Genomic DNA, 19488 nt, shown 5'->3' with positions numbered 1-19488 from the left:
AATTTTGGAAAATTACCAAAATTACTCAGAGAAACTTGTCCCATTAACCTTTGCGTTTGCTCGCGCGCAAAAACTGAGTTCCAAAAGGGTTTGATGATCTTAACTACCTGTATTAGCGATTTCATAGTCTGTTTCAAAGTCAAGAAAACAGAGGATAAGGTAATACTAGGAAAGAGAAAAGATAAAGCAGAGTCAAAGGGTTGGGTGAGAGCTTGAATTGTTGTCCTCTCTCTCTGCTTTAATGCTTTCTCTTTCCCAAACATTCCATCTTCTCTTTGGTCCTTTTCAAGATTCCTTTCGTTGTTGCTTAGCAAAGATAAGGATCTTAAAGACTTAAACTTGGGGTTTCTTTTCAACAATCCCAGAACCCTAGACTCAAACCAGAGAATTGACTTCATCTCTCTGTTCTCTTTCTCATCGTCTGCCCTAATCGAAAGTCCCGACATGGGTTCAATCAAAAACACAGTTCACTACTGTTGTGTCTCAAAAGACAACCAGATTCTATACGCTTACAACAATGCCGGAGGCCATCGCAGCAACGACAGTCTCGCTGCGTTATGCTTAGAAAAGACTCCGCCTTTTCACAAGTGGTACTTCGAAACGATGAGTAAGAGGACTTTTGGGTTCTTGATGGAAGATGGGTTCGTTTATTTCGCCATTGTTGATGATGTTTTCAGGAGATCTAGCGTTCTTGATTTTCTTGAGAATCTAAAGGGTGAGTTAAAGAAAGCTAATAAGAAGAATTCGAGAGGTAGCTTCTCTGGGAGTATGAGTTTCAGCAATGTTCAAGACCAGCTTGTCCGAAGACTCATAGCTTCGTTGGAGACTGATCTCACTTGTCTTCCGGTATCATCACCTTCCATTGATGGTGCTGAACAAAGCGACGCAGCAGCTAATTCAACGAAAGCTCCGCTTTTGGGAAGATCCAACAAGCAAGAGAAGAAGAAAGGGAGAGATCATGTGAACTCACAGAGAGGCATTGAGATAGAGGAGCACCGAAAATCAAATGATAGAGGAAACGTTACAGAACGTTCTGATTCTTCATCTGCAGCAACTACATATGTTCCAAGAAGGGGACGATCTGAGAGCATTGAGAGGAAGTGGCGGCGTCAAGTGCAAATTGTTCTTGCCATTGATGCAGCTATTTGCTTAACGCTACTTGGTGTTTGGTTGGCTATTTGTCAGGGCATTGAGTGTACACGTTCTTGATCATTAACACGCTTCTTCTCTTCCCCAAAATCGTCGTTAAGATTCAAGCTCTAGTTTCAGTATGTGACTTTATGTTCTATTTATTCTTTCACATGCCTTTTTCTCTTCTATAGTTGCAGTATTGTTAATTGTATATTAGGTATAGGTCTCAAGTTCCTACCTTGGTTTGTGTATGATATGATGCTTATGTTGTTCATATGATAGTACATAAATATTAGTTTGTTACCGAGTGATTGAGCCATCTTCTTGTGTATAAAGTTTGAGTATTGCTTCTGCAATTTGGATGACAACTATACAGTTCTATTTCGGTCAGATCATATGGAACAGTAAGGCCTCTTCAAGCCAAGTTAATGAATGTAGGGATACATATTGTAAAGGAGGCATTGTCACAACTGAGAGAGGGTTTATATCAGATAGAAGTAAAATATTGCAATCACAATTTCATTTTCCAAACCACCGTGGATGGAAAATGAAAGGTTTTGTTTTCTTACATAGAATCAGAAACACAAGCTTACAAGATAACAAACACACATAAAAGAGTCTAGAGAGGGTTTTTTTTCTTTTGTTCTTGAATAAACAGAGGAAAGAGTAAAAGAGAGATAAGGAGGTGATAAATACCTCTCACCTGAAATCCTAACCATGGTTGATCAACTGGTTTGGTTGACGTTAAAGAGAAGAACCTAAAGGGAACCAAAATATCTCCCAAGAGGCAAAACATGTAAATGCAAGGACTCCTCACAATCCATATGTGGGGTTGGTTGAATGATGAGCAAACTATATCTTGAATCTTAAAAATGATCTTAATCTAAGTGTGGCTATAACTCCAGTGCTTAGCCACCGAGAATATACATGGGTTAGCAAACACCACTACTTCCTTTATCCGTAAAGGAAGTTTGTGAGGCTATTTCCTTTAGCCTTTCTTGATGTCAGAGAATTTATGTTCTAGCTATCTACGATAAGACTTTGTAACTACATGGTCCTAGATCTAATAATCCTAAGACTGCACATTAAAATGGATTTAGCGTAAAAGTAGTGGGAACACCTTTGCACACACTACTTCAAACACTTCCAGGTGGTGACATTGTGCCTTTTCCTGGTAAATCCTTATTTCCTTTCATGTTGATCAGCCAATCCTAAGCTTTTTATGTTTTTCTACAAAATTGCTTTGCCTTTCTGAGGCACTGTGCAAGACACGGTAACTCTTTACTTCTAAACCTCGAACAGGCTATCTTAAACGAAACCTTCGTTCAGAAGCACGTAATGCAATGAAGAAAATGAAAAGATGAGTAATGCGTATGACAACGGTCCAAGTTAAAACCCCTATGTGAGACTTAACTAGAACTTGCAAAGTCGCCCAAACTCCAAATTATGGGCTCTTTGTCTAATGGGTTAGAAGCATAAAGGGGAAAAGGGCAACCATGGTTAGGCCACAGGTCTTGTGGGACTTCGAGGCATGTGGATGAAAAGTAGTAAACAAAGCTTGCCTTAAGGATTTAAAATGAACTGGCCTCTACATAGCATCAATGGAATCAGAGTTGAAATCATGAGCCTTCATGGTCAAGCCTGTGGAACTGCAAAGCACACTGCTGAAGAACATCAGTACCTCTGGTTTTTCCAGGTTTCAATGAACAACAAAAACAAATAATTACACAAACCTGATGGTATGACTGGTGAAGGTGCAAGAGACACTGGTGTACCATTTTGGTGTGGATAGTTTCCACCCGTAGAGGAGGCAAGAGCAGAATAGTGAAACATGTGGTTGGGGTAGTGAAGAGGGGCATAACCAGTGACTGGTCCATTTCCTTCAGCAAATTGGAGATATGGGTAAAACCCTGCTGCTGCTGCAGCTACACCAGTCATTGGTCCGCTGCTATACATTGGATGCTGAGCAGTTGCCCCTCCATAGACATTGTAGTAGCTCTGTTACAAAAACAAGTATTCAATAAGCTATAAAAGATAAAAAGTAGAATAGGGAAAGACTAGATAACTAGATTGAGATAAGCACAATATATACATACCGTGGGGTAATTGTAGTCCATTGTGTATGAAGAGAACCTAACAAAGTTTAATGAGACCAAACAGAGGATTTAGCAGTCTATTAAATGAGTTTGGGAAAGAAGTAAGAGATATAACGTGTAGTACCCAAAAGGATTAGTGTAAGGAAGTGTGTAGTGAGAGAATGGAAGTGGCGAAGGCATAGCAGTAGCCGCCGCTCCAAAGTGTGTCTTGAAAGGGCTAGTCACCTTCAGACCGCCTCTTCCTCCTGCATGTCCTACTAAAACACAACACCATGAGAATGTCATCTCAAACATATGCTTTTAGCAAAAACAAAACACAACATATTTTAACCAGATAAGTCTTCAGAGTATAAAACAGACCTATAGGTTTTAACTTATTAGTCTGCAGCACATGATAAAGACTACTAGAGTACTGAGCAAGATGAAACTACCCCTTAAACAATAAAGTAAGACAATTGATAAAGTATCTAACTTGCTACAAATATGTGATACATGTCACGACATTCAATTCCAGCCTTTTCTCTTAGATAATGGTAAGATCCGTGGAATTACATAAAGGGTTATCAAAATTAGGTAAAGAAACCTAAAAAGTACCATGAACAGGAGAAGAAGGTTTGGATCTCTGAACACCAAAAGCAGCAAGATTACAATTAGCTCTTCTCCCATCGATAACAGGAGCTGGATCTACACAAGCTTTCTGAGCTGCTTCCGGATCACAAAAAGTCACCTTTAAAAGTATTAAAAAAAAAAAAAAGAGAACCCGTGAGCTTGATGAAGCTATAACAACAAATCTCAAAGTTCCAAGAAAAAAAAAGGAAGAAACACTTACAAAGCCGTAGCCTTTAGATCTCCCACTAGATTTATCAGTGATAACAACAGCTTCAACAATGTCCCCAAACTGTTCAAAGTAGTTCCTGAGAGAGATTTTGTGTGTTTCCCAAGCTAGTCCTCCAACGAACACCTTGGTAAATGTCGTGTCTTCCATTGTCATGTTGCTACAAACTCAACGAACGAACCCGCGAAATAAAGTTACCGACTTTGGGAACAGAAGAAGAAGCAGAGAACGGTAGTTGAGAGAAGAGAGAAGAGAGAGAGGAGGAGAAGGAGGGAAGAGGATTCAAGGAAAAGTCAGGAAAAAGAGAGAGTTTGGGGGACATACTCAATTCAATTATTTAAGCTTAACTTTTCCCAAATATCAATAACATTGTTTTATTTATTGTACGGTCACTGTGCTTTTACACTTTTTTTTTCTTGTTGGTCGGATCCACTCTGTATGTATTTTACAGTTGGACAAAATATACTTATTTGAGCTGTTATATAATTTTGGTATTTTTTTATAGGTGGAAAACTAAAAGAATTATCAAGTACAGATGTAGTATTCTTTTTTAGTTGCAGTTAAAATAATTGTCAGAGGTAAACAGAAACATAAACATTATTCCTCTAATTTTTTTTGTTTCAATTTTTTTGTTTTAACTTTTTATTAAAAATGATCTTAAATCAATTTTCACAATATCACATATTACAATTGCACACAAGTTGTGTAGTTTTGGTATATAAGAAAGTAAAATCATTTATGCATATATTTCTAAGAGCATGATTTAAGATGTGTTATTTAATCATTTTTAAATATTCATTTGTTTAGATTTTAAAATTTATGCGGTATAACTTGGATGATTTTAATAATTTTACTTGTGAAACTCTGAAAATTTTCAATGACTTCATATACAAAATTTTCAAAACTCTTTTAGTTTGAATAACAACGGACTTTAATGAAGTATTTGAAATCCTAATTTATTAACACCAAATTTTAAATCTATTAAGCATGAATTACAAATATCATATCCGATAATGTCATATTGTAAAGCATGATATAGAATCATTAATTGAATAATGGACTGTAGTTGAATTTTAATTCTATTAAAATCCATGACTAAAGATAATTGGATCATATATTTAAGATTATGAAATATTTCAGAGTTTCATTGATTAATTTTGTGGAGAATTTTAATATATATCTACCCATTCTATATATGAACATAGAAGTTAAATGCATATGATGGATTGAAAAAGATCTATTCATGTTTCATAAATTCCCATATTCTATTTTCAATTGTATACAACTCTTTGCTGTTATTTACATACTTTTCATCCAAACTTGATAAAGAGTTAGAGCACTTTTATTAGATCTTACAACAACAATAACAAAAAGTGTTTAGTAGAACTTTAAATTATCTTCATCCAATACGCTAAAACAGGTTTAAGACTAAATCAATCTTATATAAAGTATGATTTATATTAAAATTGTCAGTAGAACTTTAAATCATTTCCTCCAAATATAGGAAGCAAAGGTGCATAATTGAAATGGAAGGAAGAGAAATAAAGAGAGTAGTAGTAAAGAGAAAAAGGGGAAAGAGACAGAGCTGTCTCCCCACGCCTTTAGACTTCAAAAAAAGCAAAAGCCTAAACAACAAACAACAACATTCCTTCCCCCACCCCGCGTCATCATTCATCCCACAACACAGCCACAGCCACAGCCACAGCCTTGCATATCTATTTACAGCTCATCCATGGGGCTCACTTCCAAGATCTCAATTTATCAATTTGGGCTTATTTCAGTCTCATCTAGGATACTACGGCCCATTAAGGATACTATGGAATCATCCTTAATCAAACTCTGATGTTGTTTCCATCACATGAAGGTTTTCTAGATGATCTCAAAGTCTTTGACTTAAAGTTCACTTCTTGTCTTGACCCTTGTATATCTTGAATTCATTTCTTAAGTTCTTTCTCTCTTAAGCCCTTTAAAGAGTTTGATGAGAAGGTTTCTTAGAAACCTCCACCATCAAGCTTAATTTGGGTTCGTTGTCTTCTTTCATACATGTGAGTATTAATGTGAGATATGCATCATGCTTTGATGATAAAATCGTAAACGAAACCCCCGAAAAAAAAAAAAAACTATGTGAGATCATATGTTTTAATGACCAAAATCTTTGTAGAAGAGAATTAAGTGTGTCCTGAAATCCTCTCGACCCCTAAATCAACTTGCAAAAAAAACTTAACCAAGAGGTAATAAGTTTTGGAGATAACCTTCAAATTTGAGCACGAAATTATGTATGGGACACTGCGTGAGTGAGAATCGTAAATTCAATACTAAAAATCAGTAAGTAGAATACGAAATTATTATTAGAAGATTAATTTGACTTGTCAACAGGTTCAAAGATGAATTTCAAGACAATAAGATTTTTTGGATGGCCACGTAATTTGTTGATGAATGCGTGGATGAACTTGATTCTACATGTACACTAACACATGCATGGCTTAATCCTAAGCCATGCTATTATTTGAGAGTACTGTAGAATCAAGTTTATATATAGATTTATAATCGAACACGTGAATAAAATAAAATAAAACTGAACAAGAATAATGTTATAAGTTCATATATACTACTAATAAAAAATAGGCCAACTAATGCTTAACCCATCTTTTCAAAAACTTTTGGTGTTTTATAAAATTACGTAGATATCATTTTCAAAACATTGATAATTTTTGATAATTGCCGAAACAGACCAAACTTGTTTCAATACTTTAGCACCCACTAACATCCACACTATACTTAATTTAGTACGGGATATTATGACACATATATGTAACTTTTTTACAAAATATAATGTTGTCTTTATACAAATTTTAATAATTGTTGTGGTATTAACACGTAAGAAATAAAAAAAAAATACTGGGTTTGATTGGTGACACAAACAAAGCTACAACTTTTAATTTTTACCAATCATAAAAACTTTACCAAAAACTCTATTAAAAACTTTACTCTCAGTTTTTTTGTACAACTTTCATGTACAACTCTTTCTTACAACTTTGCACTATTCTGTAACAGCTTACATCTTTTCTGTACAGCTTTGACTACGTTACCAATCAGACTCACTATCTTTATATATAGGAGATGTTAAACTAAATAGGGACACATTTCACCAATAATCCCAAATATAGTTTTTCTTTAATTTCACTTCCATCATTTTTTTCTATTTTTGGTTTGTCAACGCCATCCCTTTCTTTATAATTGTTTAATTTCATTGGTGTTTTATAGTATATATTGTATATAAAATATGTCTTCAAAGCAATGAGTGCATCAGACTATGTCAAGAATCAACCATATTTACAAGGGAAGCAATTAACCACTAGTAACTAATTCTCTGCTTTGGCGGAATTTCCTCCTTTATCCTATGCAAAAGCTGTCAACCCCCGGCCATAAAAAATATCCACTCCATCCTCCTCACAAAAAACCACAGACCAAAAATCGTCCTACTTCCTCAAACCACAACGCCAACACCTTATTACAACCTCATTTACCAAACCAATATCCCTTAAAGACCTAACCCAATATACCAACTGCATATTTTATGAAGAAAGCCAATACCTTACCGGTAACCTTACCAAAAACCGCACATTCTACGAATTCATTCTCGTAAACACCAAATCAGTAGAAATAACCCACCATACCGACAAGAATGACCCAAATGTCATTTCTTACTCCACCTGTAAAATTCTCAAAGTATGCAATCCATAAGATCTCAGATTCATAAACCTGCACACCGCAAAAGAATTCTCCATCTCAGGGTTCCATATTCCAAGATTTACCTACACAGATTACCAAAAAGCCTTTCTCCATACCCATTACCTTCGAACCTATGATCACTCCTGGTTCCTCTCCTTCGACTTTCATTGTCCCAAGACAATACCAGGATGGTTCTACGAATGGTGGTATTGGTTCGGCCCAACCGATGACATATATCCTCCCCAAATAACAAAAGTGTCACTACCCTACTATACTAAACAAGAAAAACACCAACCCATTGGCCCCCTGCCTAAGATAGCCTTCCACATAGATATGGGAATACCCTGGATACTATCTTGACACTACAACCTTGTACCCTTCTTACGAGACATGCCATACTCACTAGTCCGCGAGTTCAGAATCAAGTGGTGGGACAAATACAACCTTGACCGCTGCTCCTTATCCAACTTGAAGAAATGGATCCAAACACATCAACAAATCAAGCAGTCCATAGCTACAGTATCCCGAGCATTACCACCTATTCACACAAAAACTTCACCCCGCAAACCACCAAGTCCTACAGAATCAACAACTTCATCCTCCGGATCCAAGAAAAGTAGATGCAAAGAAAAGCTCAAGAAACTCCTCGAAACAATTGCGATGCAAATATCCTCCTCGACGACGAAGATGATATAACAAAAGACAACAATACACAAGACGACGATCCATTCTAAAACGATAATACTTATCCGATAAAAAAAAATGATATGTTTACACTTCTACGTAAAATTAGACTCCTAAGATATATATATATATATATATATATATATATATATAATGATATGTTTACAGCTCTCTACTACTCTTTAATTAATCTTGCTTGTACTATAAATATTTAGTATAACATTTTGTAATAAACAAGGAACCTCTTCCACCGACTCCATCAAGACTCCATTTTTCAAGGCAACAAGAAGACAAAAACTCAATTATGCAACAGTTCAACTTTCAACAAAAGACTTCAAGACCAAGAAATGAAGACTTCAAGACTATACAAGAAGACAAAGACATCAATCAACAAAGGATTACTCATCTCATGCAACCTCAATAATAGGACACGCCTACAACAATTTATTTAACTTCACACAGCCTTGTATAAATAAGAAAGAGAGAAGAGTAGGAGAGGGCATAGTGTTTTTAGCGATCATTCACAAATTCCCTATATATCCTACTCTCTAGGTTTATAAGTTTGTTTTAAAAGTCTGTACCTTTACTCTTGTATTTTAACCAAGTTTAAATAAAGTAAGTTTTAATTATCCCTCTTGTCTATATTTTAAGTTAATCGTTTTATTTATAAACTTGTTTCTACTATACTTATACAACAATCTAAAATATATTCTATGTATATTTTATCCTGGGTTTTGCTTAAGAATGTATGGTATCAGAGCCAAAAAATATTTTTGCCTATAGTATGATATATGTTTTTTTTAAACCATCCAAGCCAAAAGATACTTGTTTAATATATCCTTAAGCCTAGTGTTAAAAACCAACCTACCAGAACCTTGTCAAGAGCGTTGATAGCATAGGTGTTCCAGGTTGTAAGACCAGAAGGCAATGAGTCCATTGGTAAGCCCATGCGTCATTCATCATCGATAAGATCGGTTAGTTTGCATTTTTAGCATCAGATTAAGAATAATTTAAACATGGCATCTAAGGTTAGGAATTTGTTTAAGTCTAAGCATGCATCATGGCATCTAAGGTTAGGAATTTGTTTAAGTCTAAGCATGCATCATCTTCTACATCTCAAAAAACAATTAATTCAAGAGAAATTATGTCAAAAATTACAACCTTTAATCAAGAAATATCAAAAGATCAACTACCGCATGTTAATCCACAAAATATATATCAAATAGGATCTTTTGATTTTAGAACTGCCTATTCAATAAAAGAACATGAACAAACTTTATCATTACAAAATGAATTTGAAGAAATTAAACTACTTTCTTCCATGGCTTTAGAAAACTATAAAAGAAATTTTTTTAATTATATTTATTTTGGTCTAATACAAATAGCAATTAAACCTTTATCTAGAAGAGAGATTGATTCCCCAATACTCATGTTATTAAGAGATAAAACACTTTTAAAATTTGAAGACTCCTTATTAGGAGCAGTACAATCAAACTTATGTAACAGAGCTATATATTTTAATGAGTGAGCTTACATAATCCTACAATATTTAATACTTTAGTTTTAAACGTACACTTGCCTTAAATTAAATTTCAGCAAGAAAGACATGGTTATTGTTGTTGTATCGAATTTACCTTAAGCAATCTACATCTGAGTTTAACCCAAGATGTTTATTGCAAGATGATAAAGGCGAAACAACAATATTGGCTGCACATAGTAAAGACACACCAACCTCTACATACACACCTAAACAATTAAAATGGACAGAAATTACAATTCCTCATCAATGGAAAATTAATATTACTCAACCACCAAGAAAGTTTGAACAAGGAACTATGCGTCCGTTGTAAGACCAGAAGGCAGTGAGTCCGTTGGTAAGCCCATGCGTCATTCGTCATCGATAAGATCGGTTAGTTTGCATTTTTAGCATCAGATTAAGAATAATTTAAACATGGCATCTAAGGTTAGGAAGTTGTTAAGTCTAAGCATGCATCATCTTCTACATCTCAAAAAACAATTAATTCAAGAGAAATTATGTCAAAAATTACAACCTTTAATCAAGAAAAATCAAAAGATCAACTACCGCATGTAATAGTTCTTTGTTCAAAGTTTCTTGGTGGTTGAGTAATATTAATTTTCCATTGATCAGGAATTGTAATTTCTGTCCATTTTAATTGTTTAGGTATGTATGTAGAGGTTGGTGTGTCTTTACTATGTGCAGCCAATATTGTCGTTTCGCCTTTATCATATTGCAATAAACATTGTGGGTTAAACTCAGATGTAGATTGCTTAAAGTAAATTCGATACAACAACAAATAGCCATGTCTTTCTTGCTGAAATTTAATTTCAGGCAAGTGTACGTTTAAAACTAAATTATTAAATATTGTAGGATCATGTAAGCTCACTTGAAAATTTGGTGCACAATTAAAATATATAGCTCCGTTACATAAGTTTGATTGTACTGCTCCTAATAAGGAGTCTTCAAATTTTAAAAGTGTTTTATCTCTTAATAACATGAGTATTGGGGAATCAATCCATGTTCTAGATAAAGGTTTAATTGCTATTTGTATTAGACCAAAATAAATATAATTAAAAAAATTTCTTTTATAGTTTTCTAAAGCCATAGAAGAAAGTAGTTTAATTTGTTCAAATTCATTTTGTAATAATAAAGTTTGTTCATGTTCTTTTATTGAATAGGCAGTTCTAAAATCAAAAGCTCATATTTGATATATATTTTGTGGATTAGCATGCGGTAGTTGATCTTTTGATTTTTCTTGATTAAAGGTTGTAATTTTTGACATAATTTCTCTTGAATTAATTGTTTTTTGAGATGGAGAAGATGATGCATGCTTAGACTTAAACAACTTCCTAACCTTAGATGCCATGTTTAAATTATTCTTAATCTGATGCTAAAAATGCAAACTAACCGATCTTATCGATGACGAATGACGCATGGGCTTACCAACAGACTCACTGCCTTCTGGTCTTACAACCTGGAACACCTATGCTATCAACCCTCTTGACAAGGTTATGGTAGGTTGGTTTTTAACATTAGGCTTACGGATAGATTAAATAAGTATATTTTGGCTTGGATGGTTTAAGAAAAACACATATCATACTATAGGCAAAAATATTTTTTGGCTCTGATACCATACGTTCTTAAACAAAACCCAGGATAAAATATATATAGAATATATTTTAGATTGTTTTATAAGTATAGTAGAAACAATTTTATAAATAAAACGATTAACTTAAAATATAGACAAGAAGGATGATTAAAACTTACTTTATTTAAACTTGGTTAAAATACAAGAGTAAAGGTACAGACTTTGAAAACAAACTTATAAAACTAGAGAGTAGGATATATTGGGAATTTGTGAATGATCGCTAAAAACACTCTGCCCTCTCCTATTCTTCTCTCTTTCTTATTTATACAAGGCTGTGTGAAGTTGAATAAATTGTTGTAGACGTGTCCTATTATTGAGGTTGCATGAGATGAGTAATCCTTTGTTGATTGATGTCTTTGTCTTCTTGTATAGTCTTGAAGTCTTCATTTCTTGGTCTTGAAGTCTTTTGTTGAAAGTTGAACTGTTGTATAATTGAGTTTTTGTCTTCTTGTTGCCTTGAAAAATGGAGTCGGTGGAAGAGGTTCCTTGTTTCTTCTACAAAAAGTTATACTAAATATTTATAGTACAAGCAAGATTAATTAAAGAGTAGTAGAGAGCTGTAAACATATCATTTTATATATATATATATATATAAATATACAGTTTAATATCTTAGTAGTCTAATTTTACGTAGAAGTGTAAACATATCATTTTTTTTATCGGATAAGGATTATCGTTTTAGATTGGATCGTCGTCTTGTGTATTGTTGTCTTGTGTTATATCATCTTCGTCGTCCGAGGAGGATATTTGCATCGCAATTGTTTCGAGGAGTTTCTTGAGCTTTTCTTTGCATCTACTTTTCTTGGATCCGGAGGATGAAGTGGTTGATTCTGTAGGACTTGGAGGTTTGCGGGGCGAAGTTTTTGTGTGAATAGGTGGTAATGCTCGGGATACTGTATCTATGGACTGCTTGATTTGTTGATGTGTTTGGATCCATTTCTCCAAGTTGGATAAGGAGCAGCGGTCAAGGTTGTATTTGTCCCACCACTTGATTCTGAACTCGCGGACTAGTGAGTATGGCATGTCTGGTAAGAAGGGTACAGGGTTGTAGTGCCATGATAGTATACAGGGTATTCCCATATCTATGTGGAAGGCTATCTTAGGCAGGGGGCCAATGGGTTGGTGTTTTTCGTGTTTAGTATAGTAGGGTAGTGAAACTTTCGGTATTTGGGTAGGATATATGTCATCGGTTGGGCCGAACCAATACCACCATTCGTAGAACCATCCTGGTATTGTCTTGGGGCAATGAAAGTCGAAGGAGAGGAACCAGGAGTGATCATAGGTTCGAAGGTAATGGGTATGGAGAAAGGCTTTTTGGTAATCTGAGTAGGTAAATCTTGGAATATGGAACCCCGAGATGGAGAATTCTTTTGCGGTGTGCAGGTTTATGAATATGAGATCTTGAGGATTGCATACTTTGAGAATTTTACAGGTGGAGTAGGAAATGACGTTTGGGTCATTCTTGTCGGTATGGTGGGTTATTTCTACTGATTTGGTGTTTACGAGAATGAATTCGTAGAATGTGCGGTTTTTGGTAAGGTATTGGCTTTCTTCGTAAAATATGCAGTTGGTATATTAGGTTAGGTCTTTAAGGGATATTGGTTTGGTAAATGAGGTTCTAATAAGGTGTTGGCGTTGTGGTTTGAGGAAGTAGGACGATTTTTGGTCTGTGGTTTTTTTGTGAGGAGGATGGAGTGGATATTTTTTGTGGTTGGGGGTTGACGGCTTTTGCATAGCATAAAGGAGAAAATTCTGCCAAAGCAGAGAATTGGTTACTAGTGGTTAATTGCTTCCCTTGTAAATGTGGTTGATTCTTGACGTAGTCTGATGCACTCATTGCTTTGAAGACATATTTTATATACAATATATACTATAAAACACCAATGAAATTAAACAATTATAAAGAAAGGGATGGCGTTGACAAACCAAAAATAGAAAAAAATGATGGAAGTGAAATTAAAGAAAAACTATATTTGGGATTATTGGTGAAATGTGTCCCTATTTAGTTTAACATCTCATTTTGGTGATCCTGAGATTTTTCCTGTGTTTCACTCATTTTGGTGATCCTGAGATTTTCCCTGTAAATACTCCCTTGTTAGAAAATCAGGTAAAGAATTATTTTCCCCTTTTATATATTGTATATCAAAATCAAAAATAGATAAAATAGCTTGTCATCTAGCAAATATTTGTTTAGAAACTAAGTTTTTAACATCCTTTTGTAAAATCTCTTTCGTCGATTTGCAATCGACACGTAGTAAAAACTTTTTGTTTATTAAATCATCTTGAAATTTAGAAATACAGTTTACTATAGATAAAACTTCCTTTTTAACTGTAGAGTAATTCTTTTGTGGTCCAAGCCAAACTCCTGAGTGGAAACGGACTATAGACTCTTGGGTAGACTCTAGCAAATTCTGTTTAAGGATCCCCCGTAACCTATTTCTGATGCATCTGTCTCAACTATCATGAATGCATTGGGGTGTGGCATGACTAGACATGGTAGTGTTATAACCTTTTTCTTGATACCCTGGACTAGACTAGTATGCAGACTCGACCATGGTATGGGGTTTTTTGCAATCTTTGAAACAATGGTTGTATAGTTTTTCGTAGATTATCACTACAAGAAAATGTTACATATACAGCGTCCGGAAAACGCTATAACAGGTTATCATAGCGGTATTGTAAACGCTATATATGCGCCCGTTATAATAGATATGGCACTTTACATAGCGTTTTTTCCTTATGCTATTTTATTTACTTTTTAGATAGCGTTTCTTTTATTGCAGTTGTAAACTTTATAATAGCAGATAGTTTTCATTATTATTTATGGTTTCATATAATTCACAAACGCCACCATTAGTTTTAATATAGCGTTTGTTTTCTATCATTGTTATTGTTCCCCAGATTTTTAAATAATTGGATTTTTGTTTCCCATATTAGCTTATAGTTAAACATCCTGTCATATATCAAACCAAAACATTATCTAATTGAAAAAGTTCATATATATTGCTACATCAAGTACAAATACAACAAGTTCTCCAAGCCAAACAAGTTCTACAACCCAATACAATCCAACACAATCCAACATAAGAGAAAGCTTCACATATAAACAATGTACTTATTAGGCCAAGCAGTAGTAGTACCTAATGCATCAGCAACAATCTCAAATTCTGATGTTCGTCTCCATACTCGTGCGTCGCCAATCAAGCATATGTCAACCCAAACCTTGCTGACATTTGGACCCAATGGATGGCAGTGGACAATGTCGTTTGGATTGGTTGAAATAACTCGACCTTCTGCAACTCTTTCTCCCGATCCAAAGCAATCCATGAGGAAGCATTTCTTCTTAGCTAAGTTGCTATTGTTGTAGCTGTTACTTGCACCACTCTACAAATTAAATTGTAGAAATTAATCACAATCACACAACTATACAACACATCATGTAAAAGACAGATTAATGTAAAGAGTTTTACCTTAGGTGATGATTCTTGAGTTGGTTCTACTTCTTTAGAACCCGATGTTCTTGCTCCCTTAGAACCTGTTGTTCCTCCTCCATCATTGAAAAATGCTCCACCTCTGTTGGATTCTTCTTTACGAAAATCCGATTCACTCTCATATTCTGCATCCTCCATTATCTGTCTGTTACACTTAGACAGCTTAGTAAGTGGCCATGCTATGTTCACGCTCAGTGCATCACCCATCACAGAAATGTCTTCACTTGGTGGTCTCCATAATGAAGCCCCTTTGTTAATGACTTTTACAATATTCACCATTGCAGCATTCGGACCCAAAGGAATTTTATTCACCAACTGTTTAGGGTCTTTTGAAATCATATGTGCCTCAGCAATTATTTTACCACCCAAAATCCAATCAACAAGCTGGACTCTATCTTCCTAAAAAATTCATGCAAAAACATAATTCATGTGTCACCTAACCAATAAGCATTTATATATTACCATAACAATGTAAACTATATCATAAGAACTTTACCGAGGCATCAGCTCCCTTGTTTCCAGTTGAGGAGTCCATACTGTCCACAATTAGCTTATCAAATGGCCATGCTATCTTGGTTCCCACAATCTGGCCAAGCTTGTCGACAGTTGCTGTAGGCCTCCATAGAGATGCATTTTTATCTGATACAAAGGTCACAAGTACAGCTGGCCCATTAGGACCAATTGGCATACCGCCAATCTTGTAACTTGGTTCAACGGAGCATAGTTTTCCCTCAGCAACAACAACATCTTCATCTACAGACCAATCAAGTAACTGACACCTTGGTTCGTCAGTGGTGTCTGAATTTGCACCATCATCCTAGACACACAATTTTCAGTTTCAATAATACATCTTACCAGGAATTGAAAACCACATTTGAATATTAACCTTACCTTTTTCCCTTTAGTTAAGTCACGAACCATGTGTCTCAAATCAGCAACCTCGCTCACCAATTCTGCATGTTGAGCTTCAATCTTCTGCACATGTACATCTATGGCTTGTAAGAATGCTAGCTTGGTAGCAATAACCCATCAGCCCATTCCTCTGATTCTTCCACTCCTATCTTTCCCTAAAATTTGACTAACTACATCTTCCTTAAGACTAACATTGGAGTTCGAGCCTATCTCACTATCAAGCGATTTAATTTGTTCCTGGTTTAAAATTTTGTTAATGCATCAATATACATTACCAAGTAAAACCAACTTTATACATCACCAAGTAAAAATAACAGATGAGTTTGATAACTTCTTACAATTGTTTGTTGAAACTCCGGTTTAACAGGTCTTCCATCTGCATGGGTATGTCCAGCTATCCAGACCTTGCTTCTAGTAATCTTACTCGGGTCAGGTGCATTTTTCTTCTACAAGTACCAAGAAGTAGTCACAATCACTATTTATAGTATATAACTAATGAATACAATTTATCACTACATAGACATACCATTTCATCAGCAAGGCGATTCATTCCTTTGCGACTGGTTGTGTGTGGAATCTGTGCTTTCCTCATAGCCATGTATTTCTCACTTCGTTCCTATAAAAGTCATTCCAATTAATATATTAAATATAAGTAAAATTACATAAATCAATTTTGTATTTGAATGCAAACCTTGAAAGCTTTGCCAGTCCTAATCTTCACCCACTTGAACCATGATGATTCACTGTGAATGTTGCTTGGTTTCAGATCTCGTATTTCACCCTTGGTCTTAGCAAGACGAATTTTTTGAAGTAGCCTAGGCTTATGAGCCCTCCATGCGCACCCCATTTGCATTAACAGTGAATGTTTTTGCCAATCTTCTGTCAAATTGAACGTCCCCTACAACAAATTTATACAATGTTATTATAAAAACATGTTAAAAGCATCAAGTAAAATACAAAGTAAAAAAAGAAAATAACACTTGTACCTGAAGCTGTTCCCACATTGTATCCTTTATCTTTGAATCCAAGTACCTCCAATCATCTAAAAGTACTGACACATGCTCCCTTACAAGAACTCCCATAAAAGATGATTGTGTAACTGATCCCTTCCCAACATGGTCACCGATGATGTTAAATTCCACATCTACTTTGTCCTCATTGCTTTTAGCCAATTTACTCATCCTGGTGGGTTCTCTAGTTCTCCTCTTCTTCGTCTTTGACTGGTCAGTTAAACATTCTTCAGGTGAATTACCAACAGTTTCATGTTGTTCAGCTTCTTGGTCCTCTCCATTTAGTTCAGGCTCTTTCTCAGTCTCTTTCTCTTCTCCTTCTACTTCATGTTCTTTAGATGATGGTACAGCTTTTTGTTGTACTGCTGGTTCAGGGTTTAGTTCTACTGCTGGTTCAGCTTCTTCTTCTACTGCTGGTTCAGCTTCTTCTTCTACTGCTGGTTCATCTTCGATTGATTTAGCAAGTCTTTTCATCATCTTCACACAAATCATATTCTTCTTCTGAAATTTCATCATCTTCACACAAGTCAGACCTCTTTCTTTTACTTTTTTTTTTATCTAAAGCTCGACCAAAATCATTCTTAAAGTCTTTCAAATACTCAAATATTTCAGCCCCTGTTTGAATTCTACATGCAGTCCTTTGTTCTACTGTGTTGTCAAACCAACTGCGTCTGCGTCTGTAAGGATGCCCAATTCTGAGTCTTATCCTATTGCCCAAGTAGACATGTTTTCTACTAAACTTAAGCCACCTAAAATGAGTATCCTTACCACAAACATTACACGCTTGTTTACCTCTAACTTTACATCCTGCCAAAGTCCCCAAAGCAGGATAGTCACTGATTGTCCACAGTAAAATAGCTCTCAGATTAAAAGTTTCCTTTGAGAAGGCATCATAAACATCCACACCTTCATTCCACAAATCCTGTAAATCTTCTATCAACGGTTGAAGATACACGTCGATGTTGTTGCTCAGTGCAGTTGGTCCAGGTATCAACAGAGTCAACATTATATTGTCAGCCTTCATACACAATGTAGGTGCCATGTTATAGTTCACAAGAAACACTGGCCATGTACTATACTTGGTGTTTTGAATCGAAAAAGGATTCATGCCATCATTACACAAACCAAGTCAAAGATTTCTCGGGTCAGACGCAAACTGTGGCCATTTAGCATTAACCTGAGCCCAAGTTATCGAATCCACCGGGTGCCGCATCATTCCATCTTCGGAAGCATTACTGAAATGCCAACGTAGATCCTCTACCATCCTTTTCGATCTATACATCCTTCTGAATCTGTCCTTTATTGAGAAATATTTAAGAACTTTGGCTGGAATCCCTTTCTTTTCCTCTTTTGTATGCTTATCCATCTCCCATCTTGAAGAACTACATCAAAGGCAGCTTGTCATATCCTTGTACTGCTTCCGGTAAAGAATGCAATCGTTCTTGCATGCGTGAATGTTCTCATATCCAAAACCAAATACCTTCAAGAACTTCTTCATCGCATCTGTTGATGTTGGAAGGACATTATCTCCAGGTAGCATGTCGTGAACTATCTTTAGAAGCTGATCGAAGTAGTTTTCTGACATCCCACTCTTAACTTTAATCTGGTACAACCCCATGATAGCAGACACTTTAGTGTACTTAGAACAGCTGGAGTAGAGTGGAGTCTCAGCATCTTTCAACTTTTTCATAAATTCTGAATCTTCTTCATGATGATCTGCATTGTCACTCTGATCTGCATTTTCATTCTGGGCCTGTGTATTGTCATCACCATCAAAGAAAGCAGCTCTAAACAACTCATAAGCTTCAAATTCTGAAATTGGATCATCACCTCTTGTTAAATCCCTTATCTCCCCGTGATTACTCCAACATCTACTCTTCTTGTATATCAAGTCCATACCCCTAATAATCAGATCATCTACTATCGTGGCTAATGGTTGATGGCACAGATTCCGGCAGTCAATACATGGACAAAACATATTTGGAGGATCTCCCATTCTCCTTGCTGACCCATAAACAAAATCAGTTGCTCCTTTCTCATACTCGAGACTATTCCTATAAGGTAAAAAATACTTTCAAGTTCAATAAACAATCATAAAAAACTCAGTTGTAACTTAAGAAATTATTAGTAATAACAATATAAAACCATACCTTGGAAGCCAAACCCAAGACTTGTCCATGTTACACAGCTCCATGGTCAAACGATTACATACATTCGTGACAAGCGATTCTTATATCAGACAGATTCAAACTCAATTAAACCAACAGAGATACATACTATAGAATATGACAAACTCAGTGAAACAAAAGAGATACATATAAAACTGCAATTACCTATAGATAACTAGGATTTTGTAAAGAAGAAGCTGCGAAATGAGAACCTGCAAAAGGAGAATCGATTATAGTCAGAATCTTGTAACCTTAAGAACTG

The 19488-nt window shown here is 35.4% G+C and overlaps 2 protein-coding genes and 2 pseudogenes across 6 annotated transcripts; 1 reads left to right on the top strand and 3 right to left on the bottom strand.

The window, feature by feature from the left end:
* The first annotated feature begins 20 nt into the window (after positions 1 to 20).
* On the top strand, positions 21 to 1450 carry LOC104777361 (phytolongin Phyl1.2 pseudogene; annotated as a pseudogene). Its single transcript, XR_015580163.1, has one exon. The product of XR_015580163.1 is annotated as a phytolongin Phyl1.2 pseudogene (transcript).
* Positions 1451 to 1592: 142 nt separating this feature from the next.
* Positions 1593 to 4502, bottom strand: LOC104741939 (uncharacterized). 4 transcript variants are annotated; one of them, XM_010462876.3, is made up of 6 exons: positions 4057 to 4502; positions 3822 to 3954; positions 3352 to 3484; positions 3228 to 3264; positions 2865 to 3129; positions 1593 to 2792 (listed from the first exon to the last, which is right to left on the bottom strand). In XM_010462876.3, exons 1-6 carry the CDS (start codon positions 4216 to 4218, stop codon positions 2767 to 2769), a joined length of 756 nt encoding a protein of 251 aa, XP_010461178.2. In that variant the 5' UTR covers positions 4219 to 4502; the 3' UTR covers positions 1593 to 2766. The 4 variants fall into 4 exon arrangements, with proteins under 4 accessions (XP_010461178.2, XP_010461180.2, XP_010461179.2 ...); XM_010462878.3 differs by having other exon boundaries at positions 1593 to 2780; positions 4057 to 4407; XM_010462877.3 differs by having other exon boundaries at positions 3352 to 3481; positions 4057 to 4407.
* A 10239-nt stretch (positions 4503 to 14741) lies between these two features.
* LOC147928334 (uncharacterized) lies at positions 14742 to 17574 on the bottom strand. The gene is made up of 8 exons (XM_087486093.1): positions 17035 to 17574; positions 16740 to 16946; positions 16575 to 16664; positions 16387 to 16494; positions 16208 to 16285; positions 15633 to 15953; positions 15116 to 15535; positions 14742 to 15029 (listed from the first exon to the last, which is right to left on the bottom strand). Exons 1-8 carry the CDS (start codon positions 17572 to 17574, stop codon positions 14742 to 14744), a joined length of 2052 nt encoding a protein of 683 aa, XP_087342219.1.
* Positions 17575 to 17703: 129 nt separating this feature from the next.
* Positions 17704 to 19262, bottom strand: LOC147928333 (uncharacterized; annotated as a pseudogene).
* Positions 19263 to 19488: the final 226 nt, after the last annotated feature.

Source organism: Camelina sativa, chromosome 14 (assembly GCF_030686135.1).
Source record: "Camelina sativa cultivar CO46 ecotype springtype chromosome 14, ASM3068613v1".
NCBI classification, from domain to species: domain Eukaryota; kingdom Viridiplantae; phylum Streptophyta; class Magnoliopsida; order Brassicales; family Brassicaceae; genus Camelina; species Camelina sativa.
Note: the sequence above shows the minus strand (reverse complement) of the source record. Positions and strands in the feature narration are given on the sequence as shown.